This window comes from Diorhabda sublineata, chromosome 4, assembly GCF_026230105.1.
Source record: "Diorhabda sublineata isolate icDioSubl1.1 chromosome 4, icDioSubl1.1, whole genome shotgun sequence".
NCBI classification, from domain to species: domain Eukaryota; kingdom Metazoa; phylum Arthropoda; class Insecta; order Coleoptera; family Chrysomelidae; genus Diorhabda; species Diorhabda sublineata.
This window is the reverse complement of record NC_079477.1, coordinates 2,692,397-2,712,778: the sequence shown is the minus strand read 5'-3', so window position 1 is coordinate 2,712,778 and position 20,382 is coordinate 2,692,397. Positions and strand designations below refer to the sequence as shown.

General features: G+C 34.4%; 2 protein-coding genes across 5 annotated transcripts; one reads left to right on the top strand and one right to left on the bottom strand.

Moving 5' to 3' along the window:
- The first annotated feature begins 78 nt into the window (after positions 1-78).
- LOC130442693 (chitooligosaccharidolytic beta-N-acetylglucosaminidase) lies at positions 79-11,976 on the top strand. 4 transcript variants are annotated; one of them, XM_056777017.1, is made up of 8 exons: positions 79-208; positions 1,953-2,010; positions 6,561-6,840; positions 7,072-7,322; positions 8,686-9,128; positions 9,190-9,399; positions 9,538-9,819; positions 9,871-11,976. In XM_056777017.1, the coding sequence occupies exons 2-8, from the start codon at positions 1,955-1,957 to the stop codon at positions 10,158-10,160; spliced, it is 1,812 nt and encodes a 603-aa protein (XP_056632995.1). In that variant the 5' UTR covers positions 79-208; positions 1,953-1,954; the 3' UTR covers positions 10,161-11,976. The 4 variants fall into 4 exon arrangements, with proteins under 4 accessions (XP_056632995.1, XP_056632994.1, XP_056632996.1 ...); XM_056777016.1 differs by having other exon boundaries at positions 190-244; XM_056777018.1 differs by lacking the exon at positions 79-208 and adding an exon at positions 221-354.
- Positions 11,977-12,808: 832 nt separating this feature from the next.
- On the bottom strand, positions 12,809-18,294 carry LOC130442904 (cytochrome P450 6k1-like). Its single transcript, XM_056777307.1, has 6 exons — positions 18,074-18,294; positions 15,144-15,717; positions 14,736-15,017; positions 13,364-13,576; positions 13,058-13,303; positions 12,809-12,989 (listed from the first exon to the last, which is right to left on the bottom strand). The coding sequence occupies exons 2-6, from the start codon at positions 15,715-15,717 to the stop codon at positions 12,817-12,819; spliced, it is 1,488 nt and encodes a 495-aa protein (XP_056633285.1). The 5' UTR covers positions 18,074-18,294; the 3' UTR covers positions 12,809-12,816.
- Between the last annotated feature and the right edge of the window lie 2,088 nt (positions 18,295-20,382).

Genomic DNA, 20,382 nt, shown 5'->3' with positions numbered 1-20,382 from the left:
ATTTAAACATTTGTTGGAAACAAAAGTAAATAAGATATCAATCTTTTCGATATTATTGGCGGTCATTGAAGATCCGGTTTTACTTCATATTCTCAACCAAGAAGTTCATGATTGTTGGCGTCACATAACAATAGCTATTTGTGAAGCGAGTTGTATACATTATAAATAACTTTCACAATTTTTTATCAGAATTAACGAGAAACTGTAGGTGAGTGTTCGCATTAGTAATTTTGTTGATGATGTAGTAAGTACAAATCTAATAATGAATATCTTTTAAAATAATTTTTAAAAATTATGTGATTAGTTTTAAGTGAACGATGGAATATTTAGGCTAGACTTTGACATTGACAAAGGGTAATTTAAAATTAGTTTTTACAGAGCAGTACTTGGATATATTAAATGCTTTTTAAAATCTGGTATTCATCTTTGAATATTCTCATATTTTCGATGAGCAATTATGATTTTTTATATGAAAAATAGTTATTTATGCAACAAGTGAGTAAAGTAATACTTTTTTTCACCATTAGGACGGCAATTCCTACGAGTTTCATACAAAATTTTTTCTACGTTCCACAAAACTTTCATCAATTTTTATTTTGTAATAGTAATATCAAAAGTACAACTGTGAGCATTATTAATTTGAAGTGAAGAAGAAGTTACAGTATTATTAGTACTTGAATTGGCAAAAATTCCATATTAAATCAAAGTAAATAGACATAGACTTACATTGGAATTTTTATAGGGTCAGGTTAAGTGTAAAATATTTATTTAAAAACTCCGTTATTAAAAAAAAACGTTTGAAACCTGATCCAAAGTTACGAGGATTGTCTAAAAAGTAGGGAAATATATTCCCGCATATATTAAGATGAAATTAAAACCATTTTGGCCTATTAGTTTCTCCTTGACAATCGTATAAGGGATTGTTTTTTGAAAACAGTAAATATTGAGTACTGAACTGTAGTTAAATATGCATTTATTTTAAAATAAAACAAACATTAAAATATTATTGGACATGGTCTCAAGGAAATATGAAAAATCTTATCACATTTCTAGAAAAAAGACAAAATAAAATATGATGAAGGTAAAAACTAAAAAATGAAATAAAAATAAGGAAACAGTAACAAAAAATAACATGACACGTGATCTCTAAAAATGTTTTAGGCTACTAAAGGTTTCAAAATATGAACGTACGTAGTGCCATCAAAGAGTTCTTACTTTAACATAAATAGAAAGGTCATAAATATATAAAAAAAACTGATTATTTGTTAAAACTTTCTCCCTTTATTTTCATACACTTTTCAGAACGTTTAATTTCATCGTCGCTGTTAAATGTTTTACTTCTTTATTCGATCTTTAACCTTGCGAACTAAAAATAGTCGGACGGGGCCAGATCAGAGCTATACGGTGGGTGTTCCAACTCTGTGAAGCCTCATTCGTGTAAAGTAGCCTTGGAAAGTGAAGCACCACGGTTGATTTTGCCTATGATAGGAATTGCGTGTCATAATATGTAACCCAAAGCAATTTTTTATTTACCACTTGTCTTAGATCTTTTTTTATATAAAAAAATAGGTGACCCCCTTCTTTTTTATGACTTACTTTGGTCTAAGAAATGGATAATCCAGTGTTTTCAGTTTCAATCATTTCCTCAGGTGGATTAGTCTTTTAGACATTTACAAAAAGCGATTTTCGTAACCTTGAACCTTGAATTTTTCAAAATACCGAATCGTAACGTATATATATCTATGGTATACACACTATTCCAAATTTGGAATACCTCGTTTTCATAATTTATTACTGATAATATAATCTTTGATGTAAAATAAATGATGTCAGTTATTGAAAGTGGCTTGTAGTGGTAGGATTAGTTTTTTCATCTGTTCATGATTGTCATCGAAAGTTTTTCCAAAACTTTCAACTTCTAAATCTATCGTTTAATACAAGTTTTATTTTAGAAATGGAGCGGCTGGATTTAAAAAAATTAATTTGGATTTTATTACTAGTTTATTCAAGGTAAGTTCATTAAATATAATCTGTAGTACATTTCAAAGTAATCGATGATGTAATTTATTTATTTACATTCAATGATCATATAGTTTTTTTATCATGATTCTGGATATCAAATATATGGAATGTAAAATCAAAGATTGGAACGATGCATTCTCTTAAATTCGTAATAATAAAATACCTAGACACTTTTTAATATGAGTGTCGTTTTTTTTTCAACCTCCGATCGCTCCGTGCAGACTCTATGCAGGCAGAAGAAAGCGGTAGGCGACTGCGAAGCTCTCGCACTACACACTCCGTCATTGTGGACCTCCAGGTGTCAGTCGGCGTTGCGCTACAGCCACGTAAACAAGTCCGCCATTACTGATGCTCCCGCCAACTACGAATTGCGAAGTGTGGCCATAGTGCTGCAGAAATCCATCGGAGACCAAGTCTTGTTGTACTTATGGACAAAACTTGATCACGTGAGTGATGGTGTTGTGCGTGAATGGTGTCGAAAGTTTAAAAATATAATGATGTGCATGATGAAGGGATCCAAGGACGCAAATGTGTCGTTTCAAATGACCTAGTTCAACGTGTTGACAGAATGGTTAAAGACAACCGCAGATTCACCATTACTACTTTGTCTACGGAATTTCCAGAAGTTTCAAGGTCTGTTTTGTACTCTAATCGAATTGAAGATATGATGAGAAACAGTTACAGGAATTAGGAGCCAAATATCAGGATATATGGTCAAACAAAAGGGATTGTATCAAGAGTGATTTGAACAAGGATCAATGAATTATCACAAGACGTTGTACTGTTGACAAAAGATTCCAGAAATGTTGAGTGACAAGAGTTTAAGGAAGAAGAAGAATTTATCAATCGTCTGCTCTGCTTTGCTATGCTCTGCCATTCTAAATAAAATGTAATCCATATATTTAGATTATTTATCCGTTTATCGTTTTGGGATTGAAATAATTATTAATGTTTTAAATGAGCTCGAGAAAAGAAGGGCGTTGAATTCGAAACATTTTTTATTAAACAACTTTTTAAGGATTATAGGAATATCAAGATATGGTAATTATACATTTTAATGATCTTGGTCTCAAAATGTTCCATTTTACGGCGGATTTATAAAAAAAATAGTAGAAATAGCTGGAATAAAAATTTCTCATAGTTTTACTGTTTTAAATCGTAAAAAAAACGGTTTTGCAAAATAATCCTTTACGAAAAATTATGGTAATTATACACTTTCGCGGTCACCTGGTTTTTTGGTTAGGTTAGGTTAGGTTCGGTTAGGTTAGGTTAGGTTATGTTAGGTTGGCTCTAGAAAATCGAAAAATGGATGGATTTTAATGATCTTGGTCTCAAAATGTTCAATTTTACGGCGGATTCATAAAAAAAATAGTAGAAATAGCTGGAATGAAAATTTCTCATAGTTTTACTGTTTTAAATCGTAAAAAAACGGTTTTGCAAAATAATCCTTTACGAAAAATTATGGTAATTATACACTTTCGCGGTCACCTGGTTTTTTGGTTAGGTTAGGTTAGGTTCGGTTAGGTTAGGTTAGGTTATGTTAGGTTGGCTCTAGAAAATCGAAAAATGGATGGATTTTAATGATCTTGGTCTCAAAATGTTCAATTTTACGGCGGATTCATAAAAAAAATAGTAGAAATAGCTGGAATGAAAATTTCTCATAGTTTTACTGTTTTAAATCGTAAAAAAACGGTTTTGCAAAATAATCCTTTACGAAAAATTATGGTAATTATACACTTTCGCGGTCACCTGGTTTTTTGGTTAGGTTAGGTTAGGTTCGGTTAGGTTAGGTTAGGTTATGTTAGGTTGGCTCTAGAAAATCGAAAAATGGATGGATTTTAATGATCTTGGTCTCAAAATGTTCAATTTTACGGCGGATTCATAAAAAAAATAGTAGAAATAGCTGGAATGAAAATTTCTCATAGTTTTACTGTTTTAAATCGTAAAAAAACGGTTTTGCAAAATAATCATTTACGAAAAATTATGGTAATTATACACTTTCGCGGTCACCTGGTTTTTTGGTTAGGTTAGGTTCGGTTAGGTTAGGTTAGGTTAGGTTATGTTAGGTTGGCTCTAGAAAATCGAAAAATGGATGGATTTTAATGATCTTGGTCTCAAAATGTTCCATTTTACGGCGGATTTATAAAAAAAAATACGAAAATTAAAAAAAATAAATATTTTTTTACAGTTTCATGACTTTAAATGCAAAAAAATGACTTTCTACATATAATCCTCCGTAACTGTTTCTGACGTCGTGGAATCAAGTTCGTATATTTTTTTTCCAGCCACTACCCCCGTGTTTTTCATAAATTCGTCGAAAAATGGAACATTTTGAGACCAAAATTATAAAATTTATCTATTTTTCGATTTTTAATGGTCCAAAAACTATTAACATTGAAGAATATAGTACGAAACTATTCACGAAAATTGATTGTTTTCCATCGATTTCATTTTAAGCTATAAAAACTGAAAAAATCATCCTTTTTGGATTTTTTTTAAATTGTTTATTAATTTATGCAAGATACAAAAAAAAATCCGCTGTAAAATGGAACATTTTGAGACCAAGATCATTAAAATCCATCCATTTTTCGATTTTCTAGAGCCAAAAAACCAGGTGACCGTGAAAGTGTATAATTACCCAAGATATTTATTAATCCTTTAGTTATCTATCAATCTGTTAATCAAGTGTTATCTTGTAGAACATTTCTCATATATCCATAACTTCAGCACATCAGCGATAAAAATAACTTGACTTTAGTGCATCGTTTGTGTTTTTGCAAAAAAAAATATTTCGAACTTTAGAAAATGATTATCGAACACATAAAACCATGGAAAAAACATATTTTCATAAAGGGGGTCGCGGTTTTTTTCTTAGTATTTATAATTGTTATAGCACCGTTATGTTATATTGTATTCCGTAGGCACAAATTAGAACCAGCCTATGACAAGCAAGTATTAATTTTACTATTTAAATTTTCATAATAATTTTTTCCTTATTTACAATATTCAGGTCTCTTTTTCAGAAACAAATAGTTTCTAATTCTTAATATCCAATCACAATATTTTATTGTTACTAATAACAATTTTTTCAATCTATTTTATTATAATTGGATCGCCGAAATGTCATAGTTCCGAACGATGGAAGCGGCAACGTTGGAGAATAACAAGTTTTGATTTTAATAGCGAATGGATAGTGGTAAACCGCTTTTCAAATAGTACAATTCAACTAGCTCTATCTTCAATATTAACTCTATGTAATACCAAGTCTTTCATCACTGCTTGAAATCTATAAATTCTTTAATTTTTTTTTGAGGTTAGGTCAGCATTTTCGATGGCGTTGAATCCATTTATCAGAATCCCAGATATTGGAAAATAGTGATTTGTACCAAAAAGTGAACTGGTTTACCTCCATAGACTTAAGAATCGTCTGGTTCCTCAAATTACCCATTAACTGCCGACATCATCTCTTCATGTTTGGAAAATCTTTGACCACCAAGCCTTTCTTTTTAATCTGGGAACAGAAAATAACCCGAAGAGGCTAAATCTGGCGATTAGGACCATGACAATAACGGATATGTAATCTGGTGCATTGTCTTGTTGTAACAACACTTTCTTCTTAGCCCAATGCGGCAGTTTTTGCTTAATTTCATCGCTTAAACGTTGCAATAAGTTCGCATAATACATACAGTTGATAATTTTCTCTTTTTCAAGATATTCAACGAGAATTATCCCACGCGCATCCCAAAAAACCAACGCCATGACCTTGCCTGCAAATTGAACGGTCTTTGCCTTTTTGGAACCGCTTCTTCCTTGTTTTGTCCATTGTTTTGATTGTTCTTTTGTTTCGGGTATGAAGTGATGCACATCCATTGTTATAAAACAGCTTTATTTCTGTGAAACATTGCCAAAAACTCGATGGAAACATCTTCACGATGCTGCTTTTGTCCCATTGCGAACAAACGCGGCACTCATCTTGCGCAGAGCTTCCTCATGTTCAAATTCTGAGTTACTATGCGATGTACTGCACTTTTTTAAATACCTACTATGTCTACTAGCCCGCGCTCTTTCAATCGACGATCATCCAGTACCGTTTTGTAGATTTTCTTCGACATTTCGGGAGCCGTCACCTCATTTGGTTCAACCACTGCGTTTGCAGCTCTAGTTCAGGCCAGGTACTTCTGGAACCTTCCTCGTACAGTTAGAAAGAAGTCAATAATAATTGTTTTCATTCTATTTACATTCGAATTTGGATTTGTCTTTTGTTGTTTAGCAGACCAAGGAAATAATCCGTTTTCTGGTTAGGTCATTGTAGTTTAGGTTAGGTTTTTATAATCAAAAGGAACCAGTAGTTTGTTTTAATTCATAACTTCAGTTCATATAGTCTAATTATTAATTAGGCACTTAGATAAATGAATGAAAACGTTGTATTAAAGTATTTTCATTATGATTCTAAACAGGGAAGATACGAAAGATAGTTTAGTATTAAAATACAAATAAATCTTTCACTCGCTGATCAACCATTTTTCTGATGATTCTAGCACGGCCTTGAATTCAGTTTGGAAATGGGAATGTGAACAAAATTCGTGTCAGAAGAAGCGGATTTCAAATAACGATTCCGCGGCACTCAGTCTACCAGCTTGTAGATTATTTTGCGCGGATAGCGCGGCGCTGTGGCCAAAACCTACGGGGGATTTCACAATGGGAAGTCTTCTAACCAAAATTAACATCAATAGCATAGATGTTATTTCTAATGCTTCCGAAACTCCTATTTTTGATTTGGTAACCGGAGCTGTGAAGGAATTTAGAGCAGATATTCAGGTAACTTCCATTATCAATAACTAATCTTTGCCTTTCGTTTAATTTTCCTTCGTCTTTACTCTTTATTTTTGAAACGAATTTTGAGTTTAAATAATTTGGAATTACCCCCTGTATATGCTCAAGGAAAAACAAATGGTATCAACCTTGTAAAATACATTTTATGATGCTTTTCCTGATTAATAAAAATTAGGTTAGAGTTTCAATTGATTTAAATAAATGATAATTTCGCAGGCTTCTATTAAAGGAACCGTAAAATCTGGTGGAAAATCTGTGTTGGTATCCCTGAATATTGCTAACACGTCTTTGAACCGATTAACGTTAGAAACGATCGAAAGTTATTCTTTATTTATTACGGAAACTAACTATTCAACTATCGACGTACGTATAACTGCTAATAACTATTTTGGAGCTAGACATGGTTTACAAACATTATCCCAGTTGATTATTTTTGACGATTTGAGAGACGAACTACAAATTCCAACGTAAGTATCACATCGTGAGGTTGATAAATAAATTGAAAATTTAGTCATAACCGTCTCTACATCTGTTTGTAAATAAAAAAACTGTAAAACTAGATTATATCGATTTTAAGGTTCGTCTAACGTATTGAAGATGTCGCCTCTGTATATTTGAAAGTACATTGACGTGATAGAAACAGTGTGGTCACGTGAGAGTGGCCGCCATGTTTAATCCAGATCCGTTTCATTGTGCATTGCCTTACATTTGTACTTGTCATAATAACGCTTAAAAAACTTCTATTCTAATTTCTATTAACAAGATTTTATAAGCGTTATTATGAAAAAAAAATTTGTAAGTCAATGCTAAATCAACCGAATTTGGGTTAAACATGGCAGCCACTATCACGTGACAACACTGTCTTTGAAAATAAAGACAGAGTTCAAATTTTCATGCAACTAAAGTTGCTGTTAATTTGTTACGTATTTTATATATTTATAACCTATAATTTTGAAACGAAAATATTAGATTAAATTTAGAACAAATTTAACGAAAAAATTCTGTGAGACATTACGTAAATGTCAAATGGTTTCCAATGACGTAAATGTCAATGTCAAATGGTTCATATGGGTTGAATCGTAAATATTTCCAAGAATGGGTATCGCATAGGCGGTTAGGTTCTAACATAGACCTTTCTCAATTCCAAAGGGAATGTTTTCAGTAGGTACCATCTTCGTAATCATGGTCATAAACCAAACCTAGTTTATAAGGAAAAGACGAGCTGAGTTTAGATTGGTTAGATCATTGAATTGTGAGAAGGAAATCTAAATATCCGAGGTCCTAGAAAAACCCGGCCCAACGTTTCAATTTTTGGAAAATCAAATGCGGCCGTTTGTGCTCGATTTCTTCACCGAATCGTTTGATCTGAAGTAATGGACCCTCGTTTCATCCATGGTTATGAAACGGTCCAAAAATTCGACTTTATTTCTGTAAAACTTTACTAAACACTCGATGCTGATTTTGATTTTGCGCACAGCTTTCTCGTGTCCAAATTTTCACATGATATGCGATATTTCCTCGTTGGTCTACCATTACAGTCTCACCTAGTGTAGGATCTAGTTCAGCTTTTATATTGGTTGTGCTAAGACCTTTTCAATGTTTACAAATTTAACCGGATACTTTCCCTATTAATGGCTGTCAAACAAATACTAAACAACGCGGCGTCTTCAAAATTGAAACTACTGAATGAATACTACTACAGCCATCTCTAGGTCAGGTCAGAAAACTTTGAAAAGATAATAGTAAAAATAGCGATTTATTAGTTTAAGACCATTTTAAAACAACTTTTTTTGCTTTTTAGACCTTTTTATACGTTTTTCTTTTTTATAGAGAAGTTGTTATAACGGATAAACCTGCGTACCCCCATCGTGGTTTGTTATTAGATACGTCGAGAAATTATATAACTGTAGACGCGATAAAAAAAACCATAAAAGCTATGGGTGCTTCTAAGCTCAATACATTCCACTGGCATATAACAGATTCTCAAAGTTTTCCCTATTACTCTAAATCCCATCCGGAGCTATCTAAATTAGGAGCATATTCGCCGTCTAAAATCTACAGCTTAACTGACGTTAAAGACATAGTAAATTACGGAAAACTTAGAGGTGTCAAAGTTATACCCGAATTTGATGCACCTGCTCATGTCGGCGAGGGATGGCAAGATACTGAATTTGTAGTTTGCTTCAATGCACAACCGTGGCAGTCTTATTGCGTCGAACCCCCTTGCGGACAATTTGATCCCACACAAGATAAATTATACGATTTAATTGAAGGTTAGTTCCGATTAAACCATTTATATAAATGAAAAACAAAACGATTACCTCATCCTTTTAGATATTTATGGTGATATGCTGGAACAATTTGATCCCGATATATTTCACATGGGAGGAGATGAAGTTAAATTTGATTGTTGGAAGGAAACGCCAAGAATCGTCGCTTGGATGGTCAACAAGGGATGGAATTCCACGGATCCAGAAAAAGATTACGTGAAACTTTGGAATTATTTCCAGAAAAACGCATTGGAGAGGTTGTATAGGAAAGCAGGTGGGTTTATTTTTTATTTGGGTGATAGTTCATCCCTCTTAAGATAATAAGGGAGCCGGAAATATGAGGATTGGGGGAAATTATACCAAACCGCATCACAAAATTGCGAAAACAATCAAGTCCTATCAATTTTTTTAGGAAGAAAAATACCAGCCATAATGTGGACCAGTCATCTTACTCAACCGGAATATTTATTGGAATCTCTCCCAAAGGAAAACTACATTATCCAAGTTTGGACATTGGCTAACGATTCCCAAATCAATAATTTATTAGATAATGGATACAATATTATTTTGAGTAACTACGACGGTCTTTATTTAGATTGCGGTTTCGCTGGTTGGGTACAAGACGGCAATAATTGGTGTTCGCCTTACATTGGTTGGCAAAAAGTCTATGAAAATAAACCAGAAAGAATAGCTGGTAAGATCTTCAAATTTTTCTTTATTCGGTGATGTAAAGCGGATGTTGTAGGTCACAAAGTGAATCAAGTGCTTGGCGCAGAAGCGGCCCTATGGACAGAACAAGCAGATTCGGCGTCAATAGATACCAAATTATGGCCTAGAGCAGCAGCTATGGCCGAAGTACTATGGAGTAAACCAGCAACAGGCTGGGAAGCTGCGGAAGAAAGATTTTTGGTTCACAGAGATAGACTGCTCGATATTGGAATCAATACCGATACTATTGAACCTGAATGGTGTATGCAAAATGAGGAAAATTGTAGGATTGGTTCTAGTTTTAACATACCATCGAATGATTTGTGAGAAATTGAAGGATACGAGGATTTAAATTGAAACAAATATATTGAAATCATAGTTACTCATAACTATGCGAGTTTTGAATCCACTGAAAGTTTTTGTTAATCATAAATGTTGGAAAAATTATATTTGAGAGATTATTGATTAGATGGTAAATACTCTTATTTTTATATTTATCTGTTAAAGAAATATATTTATTAGGAAGCTTTAAAGAAAATTGGAATGGAATACAAAAAAAAATTAATTATTAGGATATAACGTTTATTGTTTTATTTCTGATGATGAAATTGTTTGATATCCTACCTTATATTCACTCTTGACATATTCTAGAACATTGTAGGATAACCTAATAGTCAACTTCTTCTGGAAACATCCTGAACGTAGTTCAATAAATGCAACTACAAACTTGAGTTTTGAAAGTGCCTTTCTACAATTGCTCCACTAGATTTGTAGCACTTTTCAAATAAAAAGAAAGCAGTAAAAGTTGCCTTATTGGTTATGGCCTTGAAGGTTATTCATCAATTGTGAATAATATCGAAGCAAATGATGAAAATACGAACGAAATAAAACTCTAGTTTGGGTATTTCTTCTTTGCATTTAAGATAAAAATTATATTTAATTTAACAAATCAAAATTACCACTTTTTTTATTGACAAAAAACGATTTTTTATATAATAATTGAATCATTTGGAAATCCATACAAAGAAAATGAAGATATGGAATCCTAACCTAACATAACCTAAACAAGTTTTAATGATCTGTAAAAATTGTTCAAATTACGATATGCACAGGCTGCGATTTTTTACTTTTGCGCTTCGATTCGGTTCCGTCTCTCTAATATCCTTCAAAATTGCATTTAATCATTTTTTCTTTGGTCTCACCATTCTCCAATACCTAGTCCTTTTTGCAAATCTCTTTCCCGACTCTTTGGGCTTTTATGTATCTTTTTATTGATGGGTATTCATACAAATCTTTCAGCACTTCTTCTCCCTAGTCTTTCACTTGTTTTTATCCACCAATAACTTTCCTCAACACCTTCCATTTCCATATAACCAGTTTTGTTTCTTCAGCCTTGGTTTTACTTTCTTCGGCTATTCTCTTTTTATTTCTATCCGCTCTTCATTTTTATTTGACAGTGTTGCTTTCAATCTTATATTTTTTGTCCTTTCCTTCTTTAGTCTATATTCTTTTTTACCTATTTTTGTCTTAGCACCAAACATTTTAATTTTCTCTTGGTTCATTATTAATCCATCATTTTTAGCAGCCTATTTTAGTTTACAAATCGATCTTTCCATTTCTTTTTTTGGTTTCCATGAGCAGTTATTTGCTACCTCATGAGCTTTCCCTTTCCCTGCTATGTGAGTTATTATGTCCGTCACTTTGTCATAAGCCTATTTAGAATCTATAAACATTATGTGAAAGCCTATTTTCGTCATAGCTTTCATCCATGATCGTCTTAATGGTAAAACAAAACAAAATTAAAAAGGATTTATGGAAAATATTGATTTTTTCCATTTTGCATGCTGAATACACTGTTCATACCACGACTACATCAACAGTTTCGATTACACTGTCTGACGCGCGTTTCGATCACCAAGTTATCGTCTTCAGATGCTGAGTGCAATCCACTTAAATTTGATTATTCCACAAATTCATCAGAATGTCTTGTCAAATGATATTATTATGTTTTAAGTATGTGTAATCCATTTAAAAGATAGTGTCACTTAAATCTCAAGTGCTACTGATGTATTACTATTGAAAAAATGATGTAATTATACTAATAATACATAATTATTTACTGAATAAATGATATTTATTTTTATTTCGTTTCTTTTTTCGTTAATCCCTTTGACAAATCCTAACAACTTGATACTTGGTGATTAAAAAAGATATTTCTGCTTCACTTTAGATAAAAAAAAACAGTAGATATAATCATGGAAAGTTTGACCTAGTTTTTCTCTCCGGGCAGTATCAGAATAGGGATTAGTCTTCCGGTATTCCAACCTTTCTGGTACGGCATCGATTTACGTCCCGGTATACCTGTAAGCAGACACGGTGGACATCCTGGCTTCGCTTACCTTATATGCAGTGGTATCACCTTCTTCTGCTGCTACCTCAACACCGAATGAAGGCATTCAAGAATTCCTGGTGAAAATAGATTCTCTGGAGGACGCGATTTTGAGTACACCACGCCACGTCCTGGTAGCTAGAGACTTCAACGATTGATCCAAATTTGGTTATTGAGGATGGAATGATTAGGATAGATATCAATACATTCGAAGCCGAAATAAGGAAAGAAATACGTGAAGATGCCACCATTGGCGAGGGAGAATCGAAAGCACTTTCTGAGATAACGATGGATTTGTACGATAAAAAATAGCAAAATTCGTGCCAGCAAGATCGAAAAGGAAAATGGACGAATACCACGCGTGCAACCTTGGGTAGGAAGGCACCAAGACGAATACAATTTGCCCATACTGCGTTATAGAGGATGATGCTGTTTCCCTATTAAAAAAGCTTGACCTAGAGCGATTTAAGCGAGAAAAAGGAAGTAATGGACAAGAAGGAACCTAATCCGAAGTAATGTCTTATGTCCAGGTTGGTGTTTGGAAGTCCAAAACCCTGCGGGTGGATGCATTTAATTAAAACAAAAATTCGTATCTTATGAACATTTTATTTTCGTAATTTTCATAGGTAAACCGACATCGGATGTAAGTAGGAAGGTTTTTCTATCGAATTTAATTGGATTCGGAGTTTCTTGACACATTTCGACTGTGAAATTTTTAATAATGTTAACAAGAGCAACTTGCATGCTCAATTTACCAAATCGTTCTCCTAAAATAAAAGTTTATGTACGTTATCGAGCATCCAAATTGTTTCTTCGACATCTTGATGAATCTTACCTATGCAGTTTCTCGGACCTCCTCCAAATGGCAAATGAATTTCGTTCATATTTGAATTCTTGTAAGCAAACCTTTCTGGGTCATATTTTGATGGTTCAGGAAAATAGTTTGGATCCATGTGTAGCCCATACATAGGAATCATTATTCCCCTCCCTTTCTCAATTTGTATATCTGTGCCAGGTATAGTGTAGTCCAGTGTACATACCCTATCCAAGTATGGTAACACAGGATATTTCCTTAAAGTTTCTAAAGAAAATAAAGATGAAGATTTACTTTCATAATTAGTCCGGTTAAATAAACAATTACCATTTATACACATATCCAAGTAACGCATTTCTTTCAACGATTCCATAGTGATGCCACCAAATTTTTCTACGACTTCATTGATTTCAGTTCTCAATCTACGTTGAGCTTCTTCATTAACACAAAGTTCGTGAAGAGTAAATGAAATTGTGGCACTCGTAGTTTCGAAACTAGCCACAAAAAATTGAAATGCGGATGCTGCTAATTTATTTTCATCTGAAATTGGACATCTTAGGATGATAATTGAACAAAATAATTCTAGAGAGATCTGCATTGAGCATTTGGTTTTATTTCTTGCTCATATATATTGTAGTAAGATCACTTAGGAACAAACTTTGAGTCTGCGCCTGCGTTTAACTGATTAACCAGTAAAATTATTTTGAAATCTTTGAAGGATTGCTACGTTTGAACCACTGGCTGTCAGCCAATTGAGCTGCACGTGATGTACCGACACCAAAGCGTGGAAAGATGCAAAAGTCGGTTGGGAAGGTGATGATATCAATGTTTTGGCATGCGCCTGGTATAGTATTCATCATCATTAGTTATTGCACCATTTGTAGAACGATATCTTGTAACAAATTAATGAAAACTATGGTAAATTTACATGACCCCCAGCAACCTCAAGAGGATGTTCAATGAATAGAAATTATACGCCGATTATCGTTTATTTTGAGCACTCTGGTAGTTTTAATTTACGACCAAGAAGCAAATACATTTGCTTTAGTTCAATAACAAGTTGATTGCGCTTTGTAAATGTATGTTTCTTCCACATGAAGCTTCTGTCTTGATGAATACCAATTACTGGGGGACATGGATTTCTACGCAATGCCAATATCACAAATTTGAATTAATTAGCGACTTTTTTCTGTTTTCTAACCTTAAAGTTTACATGCAGGACAGATATTATCATCTGTTCTGTTCCTATTTACCTTCTTTTCCAGTGCTTTTTCCATTATTTTGTAGATGATACCATAAAAGCGTTCGGGTACCATGAAGAGCTTGTCTGCCCCTACTTGAGCGAGCTTATTTGGAACTTAGAGCTCTAATGGCTGCTTGACTATCGAACAGGATGATGATCTGGGGTTTGGGATAGTTCCTCCCTATATTGAAATGGATACATTTTTAATTGCATTAATTTATTCTTGGAAAATGTTTGGTGTGTTGCTTAGACTTTCAGAGTGTTCGGTTCTGGGCTTTACAATCCTATTTCAGTTCCGTCTGCTGTTTTTGATCCATCCGTATACCATTTAATGGCATTTCCATTCATTCCCTGTATGGTGTTTAGATCCCATTTGGTTTTACGGAGATTATAACATGGTTACATAGATCACAAGATGGAGGCTTGGTGATGATAACATTTGAAGATTTTACTTACCTATATCTTCAGATTTCTCATTTTTTCTCATATCTTTGAGAATATCTATCAGATCGTTGCATCTATAACTATCGTTTCTATTATACAGTGTATCTAAAAATACACTTTTGAAATAACGTACACTTGGTTGATAGAAAAAATATAGTTTCAATTTTTGGGTCCAACTGGGTTTGAAAACATGTATTAATTGACTAATGGCATTCCTTAAGGAGTTTTCGAATAATTTTCTTCCAGCTTCTCTGAAAACGGACTTTTTTTGGACAAAACTTCCAGCTTCGATACCTTGAAATCACAAAATTTCAGGTGGAATATGTCGTTTGTATATAAAAACAAATAAATCCAAAATATGTTCAGATCGGTAATAGAAAAAATTATAAAAATTGTCAGATACATATGCACGAAACTTACCAAAAGCACATTTCGCTATAGCATCCGTGGTAAATTTAGCAGTAATTTCCTTAGCTTCTATAACACCTTGATTTTCATTTAAAAACTGTACCAAATCATCAACTATAGCTTCAAGTAGAGGAACCATCGATTTCAATTTAGAAATTGTAAAAACCGGGGATAGTTTCGCTCTTGTCGATTTCCATTCTGTATATTTTTGAAAAAACAACATATTCTTTTGAATTTCATCATGAGAAATACCGATGTATCTGCTAGAAAAATGATGGAAGTCTTCGATCAGCACATTTTTGATCAAATCCGGGTCTTTGACCACCAGAATCGGTTCGTCGAAAATATAGATTCCGAAGAATCTTTCGTCTATTTGATCGTAATAATGTTTGAGAAGTTCCGCTACAGTCGTTCGAAATAATATTAGATCCAAAATGTGACCAACTATAGGGGAAGTTTTTGGGGTAAATATACCCTTAGTTTCCCAATATTTGTGCGCTTGAGAAATATATAAGTTCAGAAGAAAGATACCGGTACCAATAACGGTTATTATTGAAATTAGCCATGATAAAATCACCACCATCATCTGCAGAAATATATGAAGGATATAATAATAATAAGTTTATAGTCCAAGTAAATTAGTTATAAAAATTAAATTAAACCTTCTTTCTTGGAAAATTGATTCAGGACGGAAATATTTCTTTGTTCGAAAACTGTACAACCGAGATCAGTCTCGCCGATTTTATCCCATTTGGTAACTCATGGCCCCCCCGTTTGATTGTGGACTCTGTAACCAGGATCAGGCTTGTGCTCCCCCTGAGCTAAAGGGTTCAAATTTAATGGAGAAATAGTTATTAAATTGAACCTTCTTTCGTGGAAAATTGATTCAGTACCGAAATATTTCTTTGTTCGAAAACTGTACAACCGAGATCAGTCTCGTCGATTTTATCCCATTTGGTAACTCATGACCCCCCGTTTGATTGCGGACTCTGTAACCAGGATCAGGCTTGTGCTCCCCCTGAGCTAAAGGGTTCAAATTTAATGGAGAAATAGTTATTAAATTGAACCTTCTTTCGTGGAAAATTGATTCAGTACGGAAATATTTCTTTGTTCGAAAACTGTACAACCGAGATCAGTCTCGCCGATTTTATCCCATTTGGTAACTCATGGCCCCCCCGTTTGATTGCGGACTCTGTAACCAGGATCAGGCTTGTGCTCCCCCTGAGCTAAAGGGTTCAAATTTAATGGAGAAATAGTTATTAAATTGAACCTTCTTTCGTGAAAAATTGATTCAGTACCGAAATATTTCTTTGTTCGAAAACTGTACAACCGAGATCAGTCTCGCCGATTTTATCCCATTTGGTAACTCATGGCCCCCACGTTTGATTGCGGACTCTGTAACCAGGATCAGGCTTGTGCCCCCCTGAGCTAAAGGGTTCAAATTTAATGGAGGAATAGTTATTAAATTAATCCTTCTTTCGTGGAAAATTGATTCAGTACGGAAATATTTCTTTGTTCGAAAACTGTACAACCGAGATCAGTCTCGCCGATTTTATCCCATTTGGTAACTCATGGCCCCCACGTTTGATTGCGGACTCTGTAACCAGGATCAGGCTTGTGCTCCCCCTGAGCTAAAGGGTTCAAATTTAATGGAGAAATAGTTATTAAATTGAACCTTCTTTCGTGGAAAATTGATTCAGTACGGAAATATTTCTTTGTTCGAAAACTGTACAACCGAGATCAGTCTCGCCGATTTTATCCCATTTGGTAACTCATGGCCCCCCCGTTTGATTGCGGACTCTGTAACCAGGATCAGGCTTGTGCTCCCCCTGAGCTAAAGGGTTCAAATTTAATGGAGAAATAGTTATTAAATTGAACCTTCTTTCGTGGAAAATTGATTCAGTACGGAAATATTTCTTTGTTCGAAAACTGTACAACCGAGATCAGTCTCGCCGATTTTATCCCATTTGGTAACTCATGGCCCCCCCGTTTGATTGCGGACTCTGTAACCAGGATCAGGCTTGTGCTCCCCCTGAGCTAAAGGGTTCAAATTTAATGGAGAAATAGTTATTAAATTGAATCTTCTTTCGTGGAAAATTGATTCAGTACGGAAATATTTCTTTGTTCGAAAACTGTACAACCATTAGACGAGGTGCTCTATGTCCCCCGGTCAGGCTCGTTTTTTTTATCCCATTTCGTAACTCATGGCTTCCACATTTGATTGCGGACTCTGTAACCAGGATCAGGCTCGGGCCCCCTTTTATTTTTTCGTGCTACTGGTATGCTTTGTTTCAAAAACTAAATTGTAAAGGGAGTGCGTGGGGCCCGAGCAGGCGTTGTATGCAAACATTGCAAACAGTACGTACGCACAATCTACAATTTAGAATCTTCATTAATTTACGAAACTTTGATATTGTCATAATTATATATTTAAATTTTATAAAATAGGATAAAATATTCTGTAATAAATCAAAAAATTAGATTAAAAGAGGACTAGGGCCCGTGGGCCCGGGCCCTGTGACCAAAATTGCAGTAGCCCCATCCTTGTGGGGGCCATGTTGTAATTGGGTCGTTTTCTATTAAATGCGAAATGGAGTGGACGTCGAGAAGGTGAAAAACGAAACGATATTACTAAAGGTTACAACTACAGAGTGTTTTTTCAAAATTATACACTCGAAAATTATAAATTCTACAGGGGCGGCTCACGCCTAATGGTTACCAATCCGTAACTTTTATAATGACAATCTATACAATCCAAATATAGCAAAAAGGAACATTCTAGTAGCAACAATTTTTGTTTCCTGTTAATAATCATATTTTCCAAGTTTCAGCTACGCGAACTCAGCAAATTGCCCTTTGGTAGAGCATATCCACACAACATTGTAATTTACTTTATCCGTCTGTGTTAGTTTATATAAATGGTAATAATACGTAATCATTACCTTCAAATAGTTATGGCAGAATAGATATGAATACGTTAGTTGCTCAGGATGTTACAGATGCGATGGTTCAATCCTTAGTATTCTAATCTATCACTTCACTAAAAGATTTCTAAACGATATAATCAAACTGAAGTAGTACGCTTATCTATTTGCTCGAGATAACCTTGATATTGGTTCTCGCAAACATTTTCTGATTATAACTGGCATTAAGAACCAAATGCAAAAATTTATGTCGATTCAGTCAACGATAAAACTGTAACCTCTGACCCTGTAAATGGATAAAGTGTCACTAAACTTACTGAATAAGAAAAATATAGATGACGTATTGGGGAAAAGCTGGTTCAAATAATAATATGGAAGTCCTATTATTATTATTATTAGAGAAAAAGGCATTAATATCAGTAAATATGTCCTCAAATTATTAGATGTAATCGATTCGATTTCAATTGGCAAGTGATTGTGCATTTTTTTGCATGTAACCACCCGTACCTCAGAAGGAAAGGGCATATCGGAGATGCGACTCAATAAGGACGTAATAAACTGTTACGGAGATGGATAAGTTCAGTTCTTTGGAAACTAATCTCAGTGCAAAGCAGGAAATATGTAATTCCCATTTCAAGGATTTGTCCAAAACAAGCCCTAACAATTTTACAGATTTAATAACTTTGAGGCAGAAAAGATTAAAATAGACCACTGATGTCTAGAAGCAACAAAATAGGGTCTAGTTCTAAGCCTTGGGGCACTCCACATTCTATTGGCTTACAAGCTGACTTCTGTAGGTAAGGCACGACTTAAACCATGCGAGAAGTGTTCCCCTGAAACCGTCGTAATGCAATTTGTTGATTAGAATATTATGATTAACACAATCGAAAGCTTCAGAAAAATCATGGGTAGTGAAGGGGGTTTAGGCTGGAGTAGACATTATTTAGGAGGGAGAATATGGCATCAATTGTGCCCAAATTGATTGGTAGTAAGTATTTTATATTTAAACAGAAATGATAAAAGCCTGTTTTCAACCAATCTTCGTATGATCTAAATAACGTAGGAAGGAGTGCAATTGGGCCATAATTCGACGCTCGTTTTTTATCTCCTCCTTTGTGAGGAGTACTGCGACGCTAAAACTACGGGCACAAAGAAGAAACTGTGTAAGTTAGCATCAGCATCAAGGAGATATGAAAGCGGATCATGAGAAGGAGTTATAGAATTTGATAAATTAAGCTAGATGTAGGAGCCTTATTCTGTAGTTTCTTTAGAAACATTACGAGAATTGGCAAGTCTCCTATCTTTGGCAGCTTTTATTGGTCGCAAACATTTTCGTGCGATGTTTATCTATGATTTTCCACGTGGATTAAACCAACCGATCAGCTCGCTTCGACTTTTGGTGATGAATCGGCTGTTGTGCCAGAAAACCTCAGTCCTGTAAGTAAATTGATATTAAAAAAGTGACATATGACATACCGTGAGATTGAGGCATATTTGGGGATTAGTTCGACTCGCATACATTCAATATTACATGAATATTTCACTGACAAAAAGATTTGTTTGTGTTGAATACAGCATCCGCCGTACAGCTCTTGTTTGGCACCCAATGATTTCTCCCACAGAAGAAGCGGTTAATGCGAAAAATCAATTCATAAATCTCTAGCAAATGCTAGTCCTGATAATAAATAATATCAAATTCAAACTGAAAACTTCTTTTTCTTCTTCTTCTTGTAGTAGGACGAGGTCATCTGCCCTCTTGTGACGCCGATGTCCAGCTATCGTACCAGCGTTTTGGGGGCCTACCGATTGGGCGTCTTGTGTCTGATTTCTGTGTTTTGGCCCATTTGGCAATCCGTTCTGGAGCCATTCGTTCTACATGGTCTCTCTATTGTCGGCGTCTTGCTCTTACCCATCTAACGACATTTTGTACTCCCAGTTCTCTTAAGGTATCTGTGAACTGAAAACGTTTCTAAATTTTTAATTAGTTTTGATTATCGCGTCTTGTTTGGAATCTTCAATTAAGGCATTTAATGTAGTAATAATTTTGTTTTTAGGTCTTATTTGAGATATGTAATAGCATTGATACAACATTCTCACCGAGTATCACGTTTCACGGTTTCAAAGTTGTACTTTTTTAGTAAATTGCAGCAGAAACATAATTAGAAACCTCTTGTACAAATAATTGCACCGCTAGAGTTAGCAGCAGACAATAAAAGATAAATACATTTCGGATATACTCTATATGTTGTTGAAATGGGTAAAAATTTGCGTGATTGTTGAAATTATGTAAGACCAACGGCCGTCCGTTATTTTACCGCCCGCGTGCG

Excerpts from the sequence above, each read along its gene's own strand:
- LOC130442693 (XM_056777015.1), top strand. The coding sequence starts at position 4,828 with ATGATTATCGAACACATAAAACCATGGAAAAAACATATTTTCATAAAG. Across the intron at positions 6,841-7,071 it reads AATTTAGAGCAGATATTCAG|GCTTCTATTAAAGGAACCGT; the intron begins GTAACTTCCATT and ends ATAATTTCGCAG. Across the intron at positions 9,129-9,189 it reads ATTATACGATTTAATTGAAG|ATATTTATGGTGATATGCTG; the intron begins GTTAGTTCCGAT and ends TCATCCTTTTAG.
- LOC130442904 (XM_056777307.1), bottom strand. The coding sequence starts at position 15,717 with ATGATGGTGGTGATTTTATCATGGCTAATTTCAATAATAACCGTTATT. Across the intron at positions 15,018-15,143 it reads TATAGCGAAATGTGCTTTTG|GTATCGAAGCTGGAAGTTTT; the intron begins GTAAGTTTCGTG and ends TGTGATTTCAAG. Across the intron at positions 13,304-13,363 it reads CTTGGATATGTGTATAAATG|AAACTTTAAGGAAATATCCT; the intron begins GTAATTGTTTAT and ends TATTTTCTTTAG.